Source organism: Chrysemys picta, chromosome 14 (genome assembly GCF_011386835.1).
Source record: "Chrysemys picta bellii isolate R12L10 chromosome 14, ASM1138683v2, whole genome shotgun sequence".
In the NCBI taxonomy this organism is placed as follows: domain Eukaryota; kingdom Metazoa; phylum Chordata; order Testudines; family Emydidae; genus Chrysemys; species Chrysemys picta.
The window spans coordinates 11126883-11144688 of record NC_088804.1 but is presented as its reverse complement, the minus strand read 5'-3'; the positions used below and the strand labels follow the sequence as shown (position 1 = coordinate 11144688).

Genomic DNA, 17806 nt, shown 5'->3' with positions numbered 1-17806 from the left:
ACACGGGTCCAAATTTGGAGGGCCTGGGACAGCTCTACTACAGAGGCAAAACCAGTGATCAACCAGCCAAACTGAATAGTAGAGACCAGGCTCCAAACGGAGCTGCAGGGCCTCCACATCTCTGGAAAGCTGCTGTCTTTATTGAGGTGCCTAAATAGGGCATGTAAGGCTCTAAATTTTAAGCACCCGTTTGAAAACTTTGGCATGGATTTAGCTTCTTATTTATTGCTAACTCGCTCAATTAAGCTTCCATGATCAGCCCCTGCAATTTTCAAGACATCGGCTCTCCTCTCTACTGTTCATTTCTTCCTTCCTTCTTGGAGATGTGGGTGAAAGAGCTACAAAACTACCATGTGCTGTACATTGTGTATGAACACAGCTGCCTCGCGCAAGACCAATTCTGTTACTATGAAGGCTGATTAAAAGTGAGCCTGCTAGATAAAGGAGCAAATACTATGGATTACTGGAACTGTACATGAAAACCCCTACAAGTCAGCATACGGTGGGACCCTGATATAGCGAGCAAACAAACAGCAACTGCGTGTCTCCCTGCAAACATCCATGTCTTTCTTGATCCCCGTGAGTCATTCCTGATTGCAGTTCCCAGTAGCAATGGGCACCCCCAACACAGCATTCGCCTGTTGTAACACAGGAGAATGTATAGGCCACAATTAACAGTTTCTCAAACTTTGTTTCAGCCACCTGCAGAGTGCTCCCTGTAAGGGGTTCCAGCATGTTAAAGTGGACACACTGACTCAGCCGGAAGCAGTTTCCAGTGTATCTGTGCCAGGTAAGGTCAACGGATCTTAATAGCTGAAGGGACTTGGAAGCAAAATCCCCATGTCAAAGCGCCTGCTTCAGCCATTTCAGGCAGAAGGCTGAAAGGTCTCAAGGGACTAAGCAGCAGGATCTCAGTTTAATCACTGGTGAGCTCTGTGCCCTATCAGAAAAGCTACCCTGCAGTCTTGCAGCCTTAAATTGTACCTGTCTGCACATCACTGCCCTGCCCAGTAAATGCCGTTGAACGGTACTTTGTCCTTCAGGACAAAAATGTTAAGCTTCCAGGGGTATATTTTTAAATACATTAAGCTGCAGGCATTGAAACAGCTTGCAGTGCCACAACTCCCCCTCCACACACACCGAGGGCCTGATTCTTCTGCCCCGTAGACCCTCTGGAGTCATTTAAGCCTATGCTGGGTATAAAATGCCCAAATGACGGTGGCACTTGGCCCCCTCAGTGTGAATGACTGTACCCGGGCTAACACACTGGACAATCAGGCCCATGTGTTCATAGCATAAAGGTTACTCCTCCATGAGTGCAGCATTAAACACACAATGTTTTAAGTGGGACTGCTCTGTTGTTGTGGATTTTTTTGCTTGTGTATGGCGGGAGTTTTTCACTTTAAATATGTGTATGCAACTCCGGGCAAGACAAAATGAGTCCACATTTCTCACTGCTGAACGAAGAAGCGCAGCTGCTGATTTTTCAAATTTGTAAAAGCCCCAGGACTGGAAGTCCCGAGATATGGACCAGATGTGGCCCTGTGAAGTTGGGCAACTTTCTAAGGCCCACACACAATTTTTTTGCTGGTGTAACTTGCTTGGTTACAACTTGCTTGGTCTTGCATCTTGCTGGTGTAACTTGCTGGTGTAACTTGCTTGGTCTTGCATCTGAAGAAGTGAGGTTCTTACCCACGAAAGCTTATGCTCCCAATACTTCTGTTAGTCTCAAAGGTGCCACAGGACCCTCTGTTGCTTTTTACAGATTCAGACTAACACGGCTACCCCTCTGATACTTGGTTAACAATGTGATTTAAAAAAAAAAAAAACAATAGAGCAATACCAGTAACACCCCTTCCTATGGCTGCAGCTCTGCAGTATGAAGGTCCTTAGCACCATATGGGAATAAGCTATACCCGTATAACCATTCACCATGTCCACACTGAAAGGGTTGTACCACTTCACCAGTGGGGTATAGTTAAAACAATACACCTTGTGTATGGAGCTAAGGCCTTATCCATTGTGTGCCTCTGTTTGTCCCTGCAGCTAATAATGACTTACCTCCCAGCAGAGCTGTGAAGTGTAGTTAGCTCGCAAAGCATGAGGGGGAGAGGGTCCTAATGGATGGTGCTAGTATCATGCAGCATTTAATTACTTAAGCAATTCATTTTTCAGCACAGCTGTAAACAGCTGAATTCTGCTCTCGTTCTCACAGTTGTAAATTCAGATTGATTTGATTGCGGCAGCTCCTGCTTTACACCAGAGTTACTAATACAGGATTTGACCCCTTGTTCCTCTCCCACAACATTTTAGCTGTGTGACAAGCTACCTTCCCTCCGAGTGATTTGTTTTGGAGGCAGAGATCAGGTTCTTCCTATTTGTGCTGCCATGAGCAGTCCCGCTTTGACACCGCCTCCTCCTGCCCTCTCCCACCGCACCACCGCAGGGAGGGCTGGCCATTGCCCACACACAGCTTCAGGGGCGAGACTGAGCGCCTGCATTGACCGGTTGTTCTCTTGCAGCTGCCTGGTGCACTCTGAACAGAGATTGAGTCCTCGGCCGGCGCGGAGTCAAGCTGCAAGGTGACCCGTGGCCCTTCCAGGCTCTTGCCTTTTCTGTCCAGTGACTTCTCTCTCCCTTTGCAGAGGACTAAACTCCTGTCTTTTCTAATGCCTTTGTTACAGGTGATGTCTTTTGAGTTCTCTACTAAGCAAGAATGTCAGCAATGTATTTGCTAGGTGTTTGAAGTGAAGGAAAAAACATAACCCCCCCCCACACTGTCATAGCTCCTAAACGCTCCCCTTAAAGCTTGGGATGGGGCAGAGTCTGCTTGTCTCCTGTCCCCAGTAGCCCCATTGCCGGGATTCATGGGTTTTAGTCTTGGCTCTGCGACAGTGGGCAAGTTGCTTCTCCTGCCTGTGCCTCAGTAAAGTGAGGATAATAGAACAGCTTGGCCAGAATGTTCAAACCAGGCGTGCTGGATTTTCAGCACTTCTGTCACTATCTGACAGGATCAGACTCAAGCCCCATCCCATGTAGGATCCTGTGTGAGGGGCCAGCACCAGGTCACCTCTGTTAAGGAGTCTAAATCTCAACACTGGTGTTTATTTTCTTACAAAACTGCTAGACAAAGAAACTATCTACAGCATAGCCCTACCCCTGCTGTAAGAGTTCTCCCTGAGATTTCACTAGTTCACCGCTGCATAGCATAACAGGCCTTACTCCTGGAGAGAAGGAGACATTGTGCCACTGCCTTAGAACTAGATACAAAGGATTCATCCGTTCACCTTTTTTAGATTTTTAATTTGTTCATCGGGTTTCTCCTTTATATTCTGGCTGCTGAGAAGAACCACCTGCCTTTCTCCTTCCCTGCCCAGTCCTACCTCTTGGTTCCACAATTAGTTTCCTTCACATTAACGCCAATGCATGCTAAATAAGCCTTGATGTACTATAGATGCCTTCTGGCTGTAGAAAGTAGCAATCTGTTCCTTTACTAAGTTTGGTGCATTTTGTATTTGTTTCTAATGGGGACAGAAGCAGGGGAGACTATTCTTTGGGATGCAGGCTTGCTTATTTCTTCACTTTGACTGTAACATTTGGTATTATTCTCTCGGTATGTTAGAAATCATCTGGCTTTCAACCCATAGTACACTGTAGGATGTACAACCTGTAAGGAATTTAATATTAGGATATGTACAGTTAGGTAATACAGAGACCAAATAAAATGTAACTGGGAAATGGTGGTGGTTTTATTCTAATCTCTCCTTGCTCTTCAACAGGGAAACCGAATGGAAGTAGTTTTGTGAACTTGTAATGAAAAACACATCAAAATAATTCAAGGGTAGGTGGAAAAGAAAGGGCAGTTTTGCACAAAATCACTGTTCTACATAGTGGGAACTCCAGTATCCTTATATTGAAGCTGAGATGCCACAGTGCGGGAATGTCTCTACTGCCATCAGAGATGTGACTGCAGCCGTCCAGATAGAGCCGAGCTAGCTTTGGCCTAGGTGATCAAAGCTGTCTACACGTGCTACCATCGCATCTCTAACTGCTGTGTAGACACGTGCATGAAGGATGTAGGTGTTACACTAGTACAAGCATTAGAACTTACAGAAGGTCCAGTACCAGAGTTGAACTTGTATCTGTTCTAGCAATACCGCTATGATCTGTAAAATACAAAACATGATAGTTCAAGGATTTGCCCTTTTTCCAGAACACACCCATTTACAGCTGTGGGAGTGTGTGTCTGGTTATTGCTTTGAACACGGTGTGTAATAAGGGCAACAAAATGGGAATGGTATAACCCATTGGGAAAGCTGGAATTTGAGATGACAGTAACAGGCTATAGTTTGAAGAGGGGAGTGACACCTTGGATTGCCCTTTCTCCTGCAGTGGCTGATACTTGGGGGTTGCTCTGATGAAAGGAAACCATGTACCATCAAACATCAGAAGAGAAGAATATATAAAGGTGGGAGGAGGTGCAATGATCTTATAGCATCACTATGGTGTTTGACCGGTACCCTGCTGCATGGTAATGCTCGTCACTTAGCTAACTGGCCCCTAGGATTTGACTGTGTAAATTTTTTTTTTTAAAGCTAAAGTGAACGTAAACAGGGAAAGGCTGAGAAACACCCATCAGTCATTTGGAAACCATGCTGTCCTCCAGTAAGATGCATTGTTCTTTGCAAGCATGGCTGCCTGGGGGTTGCACCAAATAGGTCACACTGGTCAACTGTAGGGGATCAAATTATGTGCAACTTGCTGAAGGCTGCTGGGTACCTGTAAGCACCTAGAATTTGTAGACCAGCTCCATGACAGCAATGGTGGTGCTCTGGCCAAATACAAAAGCGCCACAGAGGATGGAGATGACACCCCAAGCAATCAAACAGGACCTAGAAAATAGAAGAACAGTGCAATGGAACTCTAGGCAATGATTTCGTTTCCCAGGAGAAGGCTGATTTAAAGAGAAGTGTTACCATAAATACAACTCTTCCCCTAAATAAGAAATCAACTTTTGTTCAGTGAGATCTTAGGTTTAAAAAACACAAACTACCACTGATACCATAACTGTGCTGTTCTTCAGACTGATGGTGCAGTGACTGAATTCAGCCTTATAACTTATTTTTACTGAGAGGGGGAATGTTGCCCAATGACACCTCCTCAGCTGGTTAAAAAGGCAGCAATTTTTAAATGGAAGTGGGCGGGGAGGGGGGGTAGAAGTTTATGGGTGCCCACTACAAGTTAATTAAGCCTGACCCCAATTTCTCTGCCTGTCCATCCTGTATCTGTTACAGAGTTCCAGCCCCAATGTAAGGTTCTCCTGGAGCAGAGAGGTGCTGGGCCCTGTAATTCCTGCCCCTCTCTACTAAAGAGCAATTATCAGAAAAGACAACCCTTGCTGGGGGAATGCAGAGACACAGCAGCTCAACCAAAAATTACACTTTACTCCCCCTGTGAGGGGATGAGCTGGGTTCAATTTCTTCCTGTGAAATGAGAGACTGTTGAGTGACTGCAGTCAAAATGTCAGTATGGATGCACACGTCAAAGAACCCAGCTTGACTTTCAGGTCTGAGGTAGAACTTCTGGCAGGGACATGCTCTAGTAGCCAAGGAGAGACCAAAGAACATGGACCTCTCCCGTCATTTATAGAGAGTCAAACTATATTTCTAAGAGGAAAACATTCCATTTTGCACAAAATAGTTGCAAGGCTCTTGCTTATGAGAAATTGCCAATGCACCCTCTATTCTTCAGCAGGGCCTACATTTCTGTGTAGTAAAGAAATTTTCCTTTTGCATTTTGCTCCTGTTTGCCCACTTGTCAGTATGGCTATAGCATTGCATTGGCAGGTAAGTGACAGTATTTTTTCTTAGCGCCAGGGTCCATCTTCCTGACCAAAGTAAAAAACCTCCCATGCTTTTGACATTTTAGTCAAATTCCATGACAACACTACATGAGTAATAAAGAGGAGCTGGACACTGAAAAACCCTCAATCGTAGAGACTTTAAAAACATCCTAATTTTCTTTCAGTGTAATCATGAATATTTTCTTTGGAAGAGAAGGATGTTTAGGTAAAGCTACGAGACTCCACGATACTGTCTGAAAACATGCCCACCAAACCTGTCAGCTGAGTGAGTGGTTTGTTCAGTGTAAGGCAGCAGAAGTGATAATCTGACAACTCTCCTCAGGTGAGCAGGACTGTCCCTGTCCATCTGAGCTATAGTGAAATGCAAAATTCAGTTTAAGAAACTTACATTGAAAGTTACTTGTGAATTCGGTTGTGTCTTGACTTACAGTGAAACGTCACCAGTCTTTAATGATGAAATTCACAGAGACGCAAGGCTCTGCTTATGCACCCTTTAATTTGCTTAGGGCTTAAATATGACTTGTGCTGGCTCTCTCTACAGGCCCGTTCACTTCCTCCATCCCAGATGCAATAACTGAGAGACCTGAACCCATGACCTCCAGCATCGGAAGTGAGGGTCTTAGGTCTAAACCAACCAGGCAGCTGCACAGGGGTAAACAAAGTGATTCCTTTCCAGCCTCTTCTTAAAGCCAACTCCTGGCTCACAAACACTCCATCCCACCCTGCCAAAGCCCGTTAAAAAAAATTACAGGCCAGCATAGGGTAGTTCATAATTACCGATGGGCTTTGGACATTCCTGAAATGAGCTCAGGAGGGAATTGCATCCAGCCCTCTTTGGCCAGAAGCACAAATGGTTTCAACATGGAAACCAGCCAGTGGGGCAGCATTATTTCAGGCAAAGAATCCTGGGAAGAAGCAAGACGACTTGTGGGGTAGAGGGAGCGGAGAAAGCAGACTCCAACACCAGTGAAAAGGCAAGTTATAATCAAGCAACAGCAGTTACTGCTTCAGGTTGTGTTGCCAGGTAACAGATGACTGCAGGCCAAATGCCACAAGCTCAAGGCAAAGGCTGTGCAGTCTGCCACGAAAGGGGGCGGCTGTTACCAGATTCAGTCACAAAGGCCCAGATTCTCAAAGGTATTTAGGCGTCTAACTCCTGTTGATTTCAATGGGAGTTCAATACCTTGGAGGATCTGGGCCGAAGGGCTCAGTTCGGTCACCCTTGCTTGCGTTGACTAAGACCATACTATACAAATAGTTCCCACCAGTGTCAGTCAATGCACCTCTGTCTCACCTGTAAGAACAGCAGAAATAAACCCACTGAAATGTTAAAGTACTTACAAGGGTGAAGGTGACAGAATTGGGCCCTTACTATTTTAAGGGAATTAATCTGCATTTAGGTGGTGGTCTGACTGAAAGATACGTTGTAGAACATTAGGCTGTCAGCACTGTAGAATAAGCATTGATAAAATCCAAAGAACAACAGAAAACCTGCCTGCTTGTTCGTGAATTGGAAATTAATCTGCCTGTTTTCCAGCCCTCTGGGCCTGATAAATTAAGGCATTTAGTGCAAAATTCAGAGAAAAAAATACATTAAAATTCCTTACGAACAGCTGGAGCTGGGTGAACATGTGAGCGGTATTCATTCCAATACAAAACACATGTGCACTTTGATTGTATTCGTGACCCTTATTTGCCACGTGTACAGAGGGATTTTTTAAAAATAAGATTGCAGAAAAGGGTCTCATGAGCAAACAAATATGTCCCTATGGCCATGTGGGCAGCTCTTCCATTGCTCGGGGAGCAGAACCACCACCAGGTGGTTTAAGTGACCAGTTGCACACCGCATAGTGAAGAGTCTGGTTAAAAAGAAACCAAAACTTCTGACTGCAGAATTTAAATAGGAGAACCAGCTACATTTGCCTAATTTGTCAAATTATTCGCTAATAGTTCATCTAGCTCTACTAACATCTCCGATCTTAAATATTTCAGTTTGTAATCTAATTTTTTACTGTTCAAAAGGTTTCAAAACTCTTTACACAGCTTAGACAGTGAAACTAGACTGTCTGTTCTCCTCTCTCTCAACAGGAAGGGAAAATGACTGTGTAGTTATACACAAACACACACATCCTTTTGGCTTTAACTGCTACGATTAATGTGTTATTTGATGTCACATTCCGAGACTGCAAGAGCCTTGTAGTGGAGTTTAGAAAGGAAAAAGGACACATTCATTCTATGTTAAGTTTTCATGGGCACTTCTGATGTGTGGGAGATGAAGACAGAAATGGAGGGACCCTGCCACAGCTTTGAACTGACCATTAGGGACAGCTCCACTTACATAGGCTATACATGTAGTGCACTAGGAACATCTCCTAATAGTTATATGCCCAACATGGTATAGGGAAGCTTACTTTTTTCTTGGTTCGATGGGTTCCGTTTCCATTGCACATACTAGACATAGCCCTGCAAATCAAAACATATAATGTATGTCATTTAAACATGCTACATTCATTCCCAGTAACCACGAGAAGGCAGTGGCAATTTTAGAAGGAACCATACATTAGTGTGTTTAATTGCCAAGGTGTTGCGTTAGTTCAGTTGTGCATTGCCAATCAGCACTACAGCTCTATTAGAACATGTATGGATAAAGTCAGCGGGATGCCTTAACTTAAGACTTTTCCCCCCTATTTTCAGATGTTTAGCAGGATTTCCATCATTTTCTTTTGTGGCTTCTGCTCTGCAGACATGCACACTCACTTCTAGTTGTTACTTTAAACTTTTGCATGACACCCGGCTACATTTGGAGGGTTGTTACATAAAATCATTCATGTGGGTTCATTTTACTTAGGAAAAAAATGATGCCGGTTCAGATTTTTAGAGGTATTTAGGCATTGCTTTGCTCAGTATTGCAACGCCTAAATATCTTTAAAATCTGGGCCTTTGTCACTTCCATAACATGAGATGACTACTAGCGGTATGGAAATGTGACTGAGCATTGAAGGAATGTAAACGGAGAAGGGTAAGGAAGGAAGTGTCTCCCCCCCCCCCCCCCCCCAGCTCTCTTTGCCCACAGAAAATGTGTTACTGAATGTCAGGAGCATCCATTAGATTTCACATCTACCTCCACCTACATTGCATCCCACCAAAAACAAAGTGTGTCGATTACAAGGTGCTGTTAGGATCAGACCATCTTTGGAAATTCACACAGGCCGTTGTTCTGAAGCCACACACATGGTTCTGGAATTACATTTGGTTTTGAAAAGTTCTCAATACATGGGCAACCTGATCATGTCTTCCTCCTGATCTCCCCCTGCCCACCTCCCCTACATACATTGAGAGGAAGATTTCTCCAGTGAGTCAATTTTCCACTCAGCTTGTACCCCTCTGGCATTATGGCAAGAAAGTTCATGATGGCCATTTTGGAACACCTGAAAATCTTAATTGCCATGTTGATCATGCCGAGCCAGAGACAGCATTATAATTGGCACCTACACGTCTAGGTGAAGAGTTTTTAGCCCAGGAGGCTCAAAGAGGAAGGGATTCGGTTAAAAAAATAAATCAATAAAAAAAAATAAAAAAATTCAACCAGGGAATTTATGTAAAATCAACAGTCCTGAGGCAGTTTGAAATAAAAATAAGTGGTGCTTCCAGCTATAATTACCTCTCACACCTTCAGTGAAGGAAACTACAAAACATTTGCTCAAGAGGGTGGTAGCTGAAAACAGCAATGAACGGAGAAACACCCCGCTACTGAGTGCCTTGCAAAAGCCGCTCTAGACACATTCCTTTAAACAGAAGGCTCTCCCTTTTGCTGAAGAAGGAACAATCCCCACCCAAGAAATATTCAAGCCTAGAGTTTTGAATGTGTTCCACTGCATTTTACACCTAGGTGTAAGGGATTACACAAAGATACAAGGCTGCAGAGAATCCGAACCTGTGGCTAATGGACACACTGATAACACGTTAGCAAACAAAATTCATGAATGTTTCTTTGTATCCAACACTGCCAGATTGCAGCCACATCAGGAGATTCTTATCTGAAGGCTACTTTTAGGAGTCTATGGATTCTGGAGCCTTTCAACCTGGCTCTTTGCTCTAGGAATAGGCCCAAGCAGAAAGGCAAACTTAAACCCATCCTCTTTCCCCCTCCAGCTCAGAGCCCCGAGATTGAAAAAGATCCCAGATGAAATCTTGGGGAGAGATGATGTTGGGTTGGTTGGTTGTTTAAAGGGGCGAATGGAGCAGTGGTCATTGAGAAGTTTTTTTAAACTTGCACATCGCTCCCAGTGCACCTGATCAGAAAAAAAAAACTGAACAGGAGCCCCACCTCCATGTCAATTCCCTTCCGTCACCCCAGTTTTCAAAGGAAATTAATTCACAAAGAGCGTTTTCATCCCAGAGACTCAGAACATGGGAAGTAAGTTTAGAAGCTTCACTGATCAATAGTAACTAACGCATCAAACCCTTCCCAGGCTCAGCTCCTGAATTAAAATGCATACACACATCGGTTAACAAGTACGTGCCTGGAAAGATGAAGATGAAGAACGCGCTGATGCCACCAATAATACTGATGACCTCGCTGATGTCGGGGACAAACAGAGCAATGACGAGCGTCACTATGATCCACGTGATAGTCAGCACAATCCTCGTACACCTCTCATGAGGCTCCAAGAGCACGACAGACCTGCACTTGTCATTCAGGCAGACATCCTGTAGGACAGACCTATCAGACAGACACAGCCAGGTTACATACAGCGCTGTGCTGGGCTCAGAACTCCTGGCCCTGGTGTCTGCTAACGCCCACAGTCAGTCACACATTGTGACGGGGTCTTTCTGGTGTCCCAAGCGACTGGCGGTTCTTCCCAGCGAAATGCATAATCGGGGCTCCAGTTACTTGGGCTGGATTGTATTGTTTGAGCAAGGCACTCAACAGGGGGGCAGTGTAGAGCTCCGCTCCACCCTGGCAGGGAGTTGCTCATGGAACACGTGTTCTGTGTAGATAGACTTATACCTCCCACACACTTACTGCTACCCTTCCCAAGCGTGTCTGTGCGCAGACGGAAAGCACCACCTTTTGGGATGGGACAGGCTGTTTTCCCCAGCACGCTCCGCAAGGGGAGAGGCCATGGCTTCACCATCTCCCCATCCCAAAACGGGCCCAGAAGTTCCTGCCCCTGCATGAAGGCCAGGACAACTCACTATCTGTATGACAGAAGCACCTAGAGGTCCAAGCCAAGACAGGGCTCAGCGAGTTACACTCACCTCGGCTTTGTTACAGTGAGGGGAAGATACCTGCCTGCTAAGAATCTCACTTTCCCAGGATTGGCTCTAGGCACCAGCAAACCAAGCTCGTGTTTGGGGTGGCACAATTCCAGGGGCAGCATTCTGGGAATTTTTTTTTTTTTTTTTTTTGGCTTGGGGCGGCAAAAAAACCTAGAGCCGGCCCCGCACTTTCCCCTCTGATCCTCTTGGTTGGGGTCCTCGAGACACGCCCTTCCTTTTCCCTTCCACAAGACCCCCCGCCAGCTAGGGGCTTTTGATGTGCAAGCTCGGCCGCCCGCATGCTCTTCCCCGAGGCTGCTTGCCCGGATGTTCTGTTTTATAATCTCAGACAGCCCCTGCCCATTGATCCCTTGTGGGGAGGTTGTCACTGCCTTCATATGGTGACCACTGTCTTTAGGAACCTTCTTCGCTCTCATTATGCCTATTGTCCGTGCAGAACTCGCCCTTCCCTGGCTTTCTCCCTTCACCGTTGTGAAGGGATACCCCGTTGGTGGCAGATTTTCAGCCACCCCCATTTGGGTCTTCGCCTAAGGCGTTAACTTTGAAACCAATTCACTGTTTTAGAGGTGGGCTGCGTTTTGCCATTAGTAATCTCTCTTTCCAAATCTTCTCTGGATGAAATCTACATCACTGACACCTACCACCGTGTCAGCGTGGGCATAAACCCAATCCTAAACACCGCACCTCCACACATTTCAATAGCCATGCACAGCTGCAGCCCCTCTTACCTCCCCAGCAGGAGAACGATTGGGTAGATGGTAATGATGGAGATGCCAAAGAGTAGCCGGGCTACAATGATGACCAGGTCATTTCCTGGGTATGACATCAGAATATCGGCAGCAACATCAGCGCCAAAGGTTAAATAGCCATAAAGCCCTAGAAACAAGAGAAGCAGCAAAGATCAGAGGCATTAAATGTGATATTGAGCTACGGTCGTGATACCATTTGGGGAGGAGTTTGGAGGAGGAACCAACTACGAGGGAAATTATTAAAATGAATGTGTATTGCTCATTATAGCCGGGGCGGGTAGCATTGCCTATTATTAAGGTTGCCCAACACATCACGATTGCACAGGCAAACTTAATTCTGGCATTTCATAACTTCTGAACGCTTGACTTTGCAACTGTAGTCAAGTTATTTGAACATAGGCTGTGTGTGTATTTATCCCTTATGTGGGAGGAAGCCTTTAAGGAAGACAAATTTATAAAATTTCCTTGCCAAATGACTCCCCATTATGGCAGCTGAGCTAGAAAGAGTTGAAGCAATCTTTAGTCAAACAACTTAAAGGCATCCTGAGCACAACTAGCTGCCATGATGCTAATCAGGAAAGCCCTTGTCCGAGCGCTATGGCATGTTTCACGTTGTATATTAACATAGTCCAACATGAAGTCATTGTCCAGTGTCAACAAGGCCTACCCGTGCAATGCGGTTTCTGGGTGAGAGGGGAGGGGGTAAAAGTTTCAGCAGGTTGGGATAAGGCGAGAGGGAGGGGTTACCTGTAAGAGAATAAATTAACAGGCAGAAGAGCATGGAGAGCACAGACACCACGATCCAAAGGGAGAGTTTCTTGTTGTGCATGCTGCTGTAGATGGCTATGCAGGCTTCATGACACTGAAACACACGAGAGAACACGGCACGCTTATCAGCAGGTGAAAGGAGGATGAAATGCCTCTTGCCACATGAACTGCAAGCTATCGGCTTCTCATATTCCCTCTGTGCCACAGTCCCACCACCGCCCTGCCCCCAAACCTTCCCCTGGGCCTCCCACTCCCATACGCAGCCACTCCGCCCTTCCCCCAGGCTCCTGCCTCAGCAGGAGGCAGACTGCTTGGGTACCTCCTGAGTCCCCTCCAGAGACAGGTCACTGCCCCTTGAGTGATTCTCCCCAGCCACCAAAACAAAGGGCTGGTCCTTCCTCCTGCCAGGAGAACAGAAGGGGATGTTCTCTGCCTCTGGAAGGGGCCACTCCCACCCCTCTCAGGGCCGGAAACCAAGCCGTTCCTTTCTCCCCACTTCAGACAGCAGGGGAAGGGAAATGTCAAACCCCATAGTTCTTGTTGCCCCCATCCCCTCCATGGGGCAGGAACTGAGCCAAGCAGCTAACCTGCTATGGAGCGAAGTCTAGGGGAGCTCTGATCTGGGTTCCACTGGTTCTGCCTGCTCGGAGACCGGACCAGAACACAGCTCCAAACCCTCCCTCTGCGCTGACCCCGTGGCTCATGCAGGGCTCTTACTGTATCAGGCTTCCCACGTGAGGCAGCCCCATTAACACTACTGCTTATAGAAAGAGATGCCATTACTGGAAGCTCCTTAAATCAAGCCCCTTCCCCTGTCCCCCCAGACTCACTAATGAAGGACACAACTCAACGTTGGGCTCACCAGACAGATATGTACCCTGCACTCCCGAAACTCCCAGGGTGAAAACCTAGCCCCATGGAAGTCAAGGGGAGTTTTGCCATGGACTTTCCTGGGGCCAGGATTTCACCCCCAGTGTCCCACCCGTAGATTCTGGGATGCATGGTATTGTGGAGGTGGGAAGCGGGGTCTCTGCTTGTTCCTTGTCCTGGTCAGGAATCTGGGGGAGGGGGGTCCCTAAACTGGGGCATCATGTTAAGTGAGAGCTTCTGTGAAGGCAGCTGTAGTAGTGACCTGCTGGACTGGCCCACCGAAAAGGACAATGGAAATGCACGGTGCTGTTACCTGAAATCCAAAACAGATCGTTGGGATGACACTGAACATGGAAGCCCAGGAAGACACCCTGCATGATTGGGAGAGGAAGGGGAGCACAGCTGATCAGTTCAGTTGAAGAAAAAGTAAGTCAATGGGGCAGGAAGAGAAATACATTCCCAGCCTTGCCTGGCACTACAGCGAAAAGCCGCCCCCCTGGGAAAGTAGCCCAACGTCTACTGGCTATTCCAAAAGGAGGCAAGTTTGCACCCACTTACACAAGAGAGAATTCAGCTTCCATTCTTGCAACAGACTCTGCGGGCCTGGAGCCCCGCTGGCTTCCAGGAGGGTCAGCTCACGTGGAGTCAGTTGCAGGATTGGGGCCTTCACTGCATACGGACACCCTAAACCCTGGCCTACCTGAGGGAATCATTCCCCACTGGCAGCCCCATACGTTTGCCAATGAACCCCTGGCACAGACAGTGCTCCCACGGTCACCCCCATATTATAACCTGCCGTGAACCATCTCCTCAGCAGGTTTAACAGTGGTAAAGAGGCCTAAAGCCACCAGCCCCCTGCCCCAACCAGGGCTCTCACTCTTACTAATGCTAGTTCAGCTGAACTGGTGTTGGTACCAAAGTGAATATATTGCTACAATTGCCTAGTGTAGACAAGGCCCTGGAGTCTTTCAGGGTTGACAAGACTGGAATTTCTAATGTAAGAAAGCAGAAAAAGCCTCCCACTGGGGAATTGTGTGTGTGTGTGTGTGTGTGTGTGTAGGATTCAGGCCTTCTTGATTTATCAGACTGAAGCAAAATAGATAAGGAAAAGGACAGAAGCCCAGTTCTCCCTCACACCCTCCATACACGGTCACCTTTGAAGAACCACACAGCCATGACAGACCCTGAAACACACACTTCTCCCAACACCCAATGATGCCTGCATGCCTCAAACACCCAGAGGGCTCACAGACTTTGTAATAACGTACCCTCTGGCCTTCAAAATAGAGGGCCAGATCATCTGCATCGCTCCACCGAAGTCATGCATGTGGCATTGATTTATGCTGCCAGCTGAGGATCTGAAGTTGCTATTTTATGCAACCTAAATCCTTGTTCAACCAATTTTTAACCACCCCTCTGTTGCCCATATGAGGTATCTGGTGGGCCCCAATACATAGAAACCCCCTGCTTAGACATCCGCATCCCAGCAACAAAGGGTTACTACGCTAACCACCCTGCAATGGCATTGATTGCTTAGCCTTGTTTCAACGTGAGCAGCATGCACTTTGTTGGATTAGTTATAGGGGCAGGGAGAGCCAAGCACTCCCTAACCGCCTGAGATGCACATTAGCACCTCCAGGCATGATTGCAGCTGCCCTGGCCACTAACTTTAAGGTCAGCAGATCCAGGGCTCCTCCAGGACATTAGCACAGCATGGCAAGCCAAGGAGGAGGAATACAAAGGAAAAAACACAGGCAGACTTTCCTGTTGTTTTAACAGCCTGGCACTGCATAAAAACAGCCCTGAAGTTCCAGCACATTTGTTGTGTTAGCGTCCTAATTGCCACTCACTCGTCTGTGTCCTGGGTTTAGTGCCAAGTCAAGGAGCCTGGAGTCCTTTGAAGCAGTGATACTTACCTTGAGGAATAATGGTGCTCATGCACGATAACATGCTCCGTTCTTAGGTAGTATTTTATTATAATCACCAGGGTCAGGTAACAAGCAGCCAAAGTACCTAAAATACTAAAACAAAAGATGGGAGAGGAAAAGGGTTACGCTTTTATCGCACAGCATGAAGATTCAGCCACGCTACGTTGGCAGGCTGTAATGTTCAATGAGCGTGAGTTACAACCCTATCAGAGAATATACTGCGATTCATAAGGGCAGCAACCTGGCTACTCACTGAAACTGGGAAAATACTGCGCTTGCGAGTTCCTGGGACTGCAGCCAGACCCCAAACATGCACCAGTGTCTGCACAAAGGGAAACACCGCCCTGTCCACAGAGAGAAATGTTTGAACTCTCACAGGAGTCTGGCCTGGAGTCTCCTCTCTCGCTTGGTTTACACTGCTGTGGCCCCCAATTCACAGAGGGGAAAGCGGGAGCACACGTTCATGCCCTCTGCCACTTACATGCTTTTTGTAACACTCACCACTTCTTAGCTTTACAGAGACGGTAGATACAGGAATGAGCTCACCCGCCACTGAAATGCAACCGCCTCTGGGGTGGAACGAGAGACACGCTGCACCAGCAGCACTACCCGGGAGTTTGAGGGAGTGAAAGGGAAAGATTAATATCTTGAACAAATGCCAGGCAGGGGGATTTAGGTAGAAAGAAAAATTACCCAAGATGCCGTTTGGCCAAAACCCAGATTTAGCACCCCCATTCCTGTGAGATTGCTATGGGATCTGGAGTGTCATTCAGAAACCTCTGCCCAAGTGAGAGCTGCTGAAAGGACGCGACCTCAGAGAAAGTCAGATGAACATGTTCACAGTCTCTTCTTACGCTGTCTATTTTAGGTCACATCCTATCTATTAGCAATTACAAGTGAGTTTATTGTCTGACATCCAGCTTGTCTTCTCAGCTCTGCTCTGACCCTAGGGATTCACTTGCCATGTTGTATTTTCCATGTTCACCAGGAAGTTTCTTAATCTTTTCTAAGAAGCGAAACCAATTCACCAAGTCTCAAGCCAACGAGAGCTCAGCTAACACACATGTAGGGCTCCCAATAATGCCCACAAACCCAAAGCACTAGTCCAGATTCAGTACCCGTGGACAGGTGTTTCTGCAGCGTGGTCAGAAGCTCACAAGCTCTGCACCTGCACTGACTGGAGCAGTGGGCGAGGATGGGCAGCAAGTGGCAGAGACGGGGCGTGGCCAGGATTTGGGTGAGTCAATAAAATCTGCGTTAACGCGGAGGCTGTGCACGTGCCGGATTTCAGCTCTTCCTCCTGCTAGCCAGGGGGAGTGGCTCACTTGAGTGCATTTAAGACCAGCACGTAGAAGAAAGCGAGACCAGGGCAGGGAGGAGGGCCAGCTGCTGACCTGGGAGTAATCTGAAGGCTACCTGCAGCTGCTCGGTGGCTCACTGGGTATACAGGGCACAGTGTCCTTGGTGCACACCAGCCTGCACCTGCCATGTCCCTCCTCTTAAGTCCCCACATCGGGTGAGTTGTAGTAACAGAGCACCATGCTTAGCAGCCCTGCCGGTGGCTCAGCACGCTTCTCTCACCCCTGGCTTGCAGGGCTAGGTGCATTTGGCCCCAGTTCAGCCTACCAGCCTTCCTCAGAGCTCTGTCATTAGCGCCAAGCATACCTGGTGTATTTCTGGAACCCAATCTCCCTAGGAACAGACAGAGGGAAGATGACCAGGGCACACAGGGCAGTCAGGGTGAAGCGGTAATCTGTATACCAGTGCTGGGGAGGAGGTGGCCCTTCTCCACTCAGAGTCCCATTCATGTAGAGGGAGTCACATACTGAAGAGGAGAAATGGAAGAGGTGGTTCAAGGGGGCAGGGGAGATCAGCATCCGCTTGTCTCGTGTTGTCCTAGTGGTCAGCAGCAATAGGGCCAGCAACAGCGTGAATCGCTTTTTAGATCTCAAACACAGGAATTAAGATCAAGTTTCAAACCAAGGGCTCAAGGGCCGGAAGAATCTCACATGCAGCGTGCAGTCTCTACAGGGAGTCTACAGTCCTATCAGTGTAACAGCTCGTCAGACACTAGACTAGCCTCCGCTGGAAACAGAAGTCTGGGAGGGTTTGACCATGGAGAAAGTGACCCTTGGCAGAAGAGAACATTGACAGAACGGCCGCCTTTCGCCAAATACACAGGGCGCAGGGCGTGCCGACCACTCAGCCTCCCTCAAAATTGTCTCTGTGCTGATAAAGTTAACAGCCTAATTTTCCAAATGTGACTAGTGATTTTGGGTGCTTTCCTGGAGACGCCTTAAAGGGGCCAATTTTTTTGAGAGAGAGCAGACGCTCAGCATTTTCCA

General features: G+C 47.2%; 2 protein-coding genes across 5 annotated transcripts in view; one reads left to right on the top strand and one right to left on the bottom strand.

The window, feature by feature from the left end:
• NECAB2 (N-terminal EF-hand calcium binding protein 2) overlaps positions 1–3738 on the top strand; it is a 304596-nt gene extending 300858 nt beyond the window's left edge. For both annotated transcript variants that reach the window (XM_005306290.5, XM_005306291.5), the window contains 2 exons: positions 699–790; positions 2523–3738. In XM_005306290.5, coding sequence (XP_005306347.1) covers positions 699–790; positions 2523–2551 — 121 coding nt within the window. In that variant the 3' untranslated portion in view covers positions 2552–3738. The remainder of the gene's footprint in view (positions 1–698; positions 791–2522) is intronic.
• Positions 3732–17806, bottom strand: part of SLC38A8 (solute carrier family 38 member 8) — a 34222-nt gene continuing 20147 nt past the window's right edge. Inside the window, exons 3-11 of one of the 3 annotated variants that reach the window (XM_065566987.1) lie at positions 17127–17286; positions 15450–15554; positions 13847–13904; positions 12643–12757; positions 11875–12022; positions 10387–10586; positions 8275–8326; positions 4780–4892; positions 3732–4166 (exon numbers count right to left, since the gene is read on the bottom strand). In XM_065566987.1, coding sequence (XP_065423059.1) covers positions 4790–4892; positions 8275–8326; positions 10387–10586; positions 11875–12022; positions 12643–12757; positions 13847–13904; positions 15450–15554; positions 17127–17286 — 941 coding nt within the window. In that variant the 3' untranslated portion in view covers positions 3732–4166; positions 4780–4789. Of the gene's footprint in view, positions 4167–4648; positions 4893–8274; positions 8327–10386; positions 10587–11874; positions 12023–12642; positions 12758–13846; positions 13905–15449; positions 15555–17126; positions 17287–17806 lie in introns of those variants that run through there. The other 2 variants (XM_065566988.1, XM_065566986.1) reach the window with 2 other exon arrangements.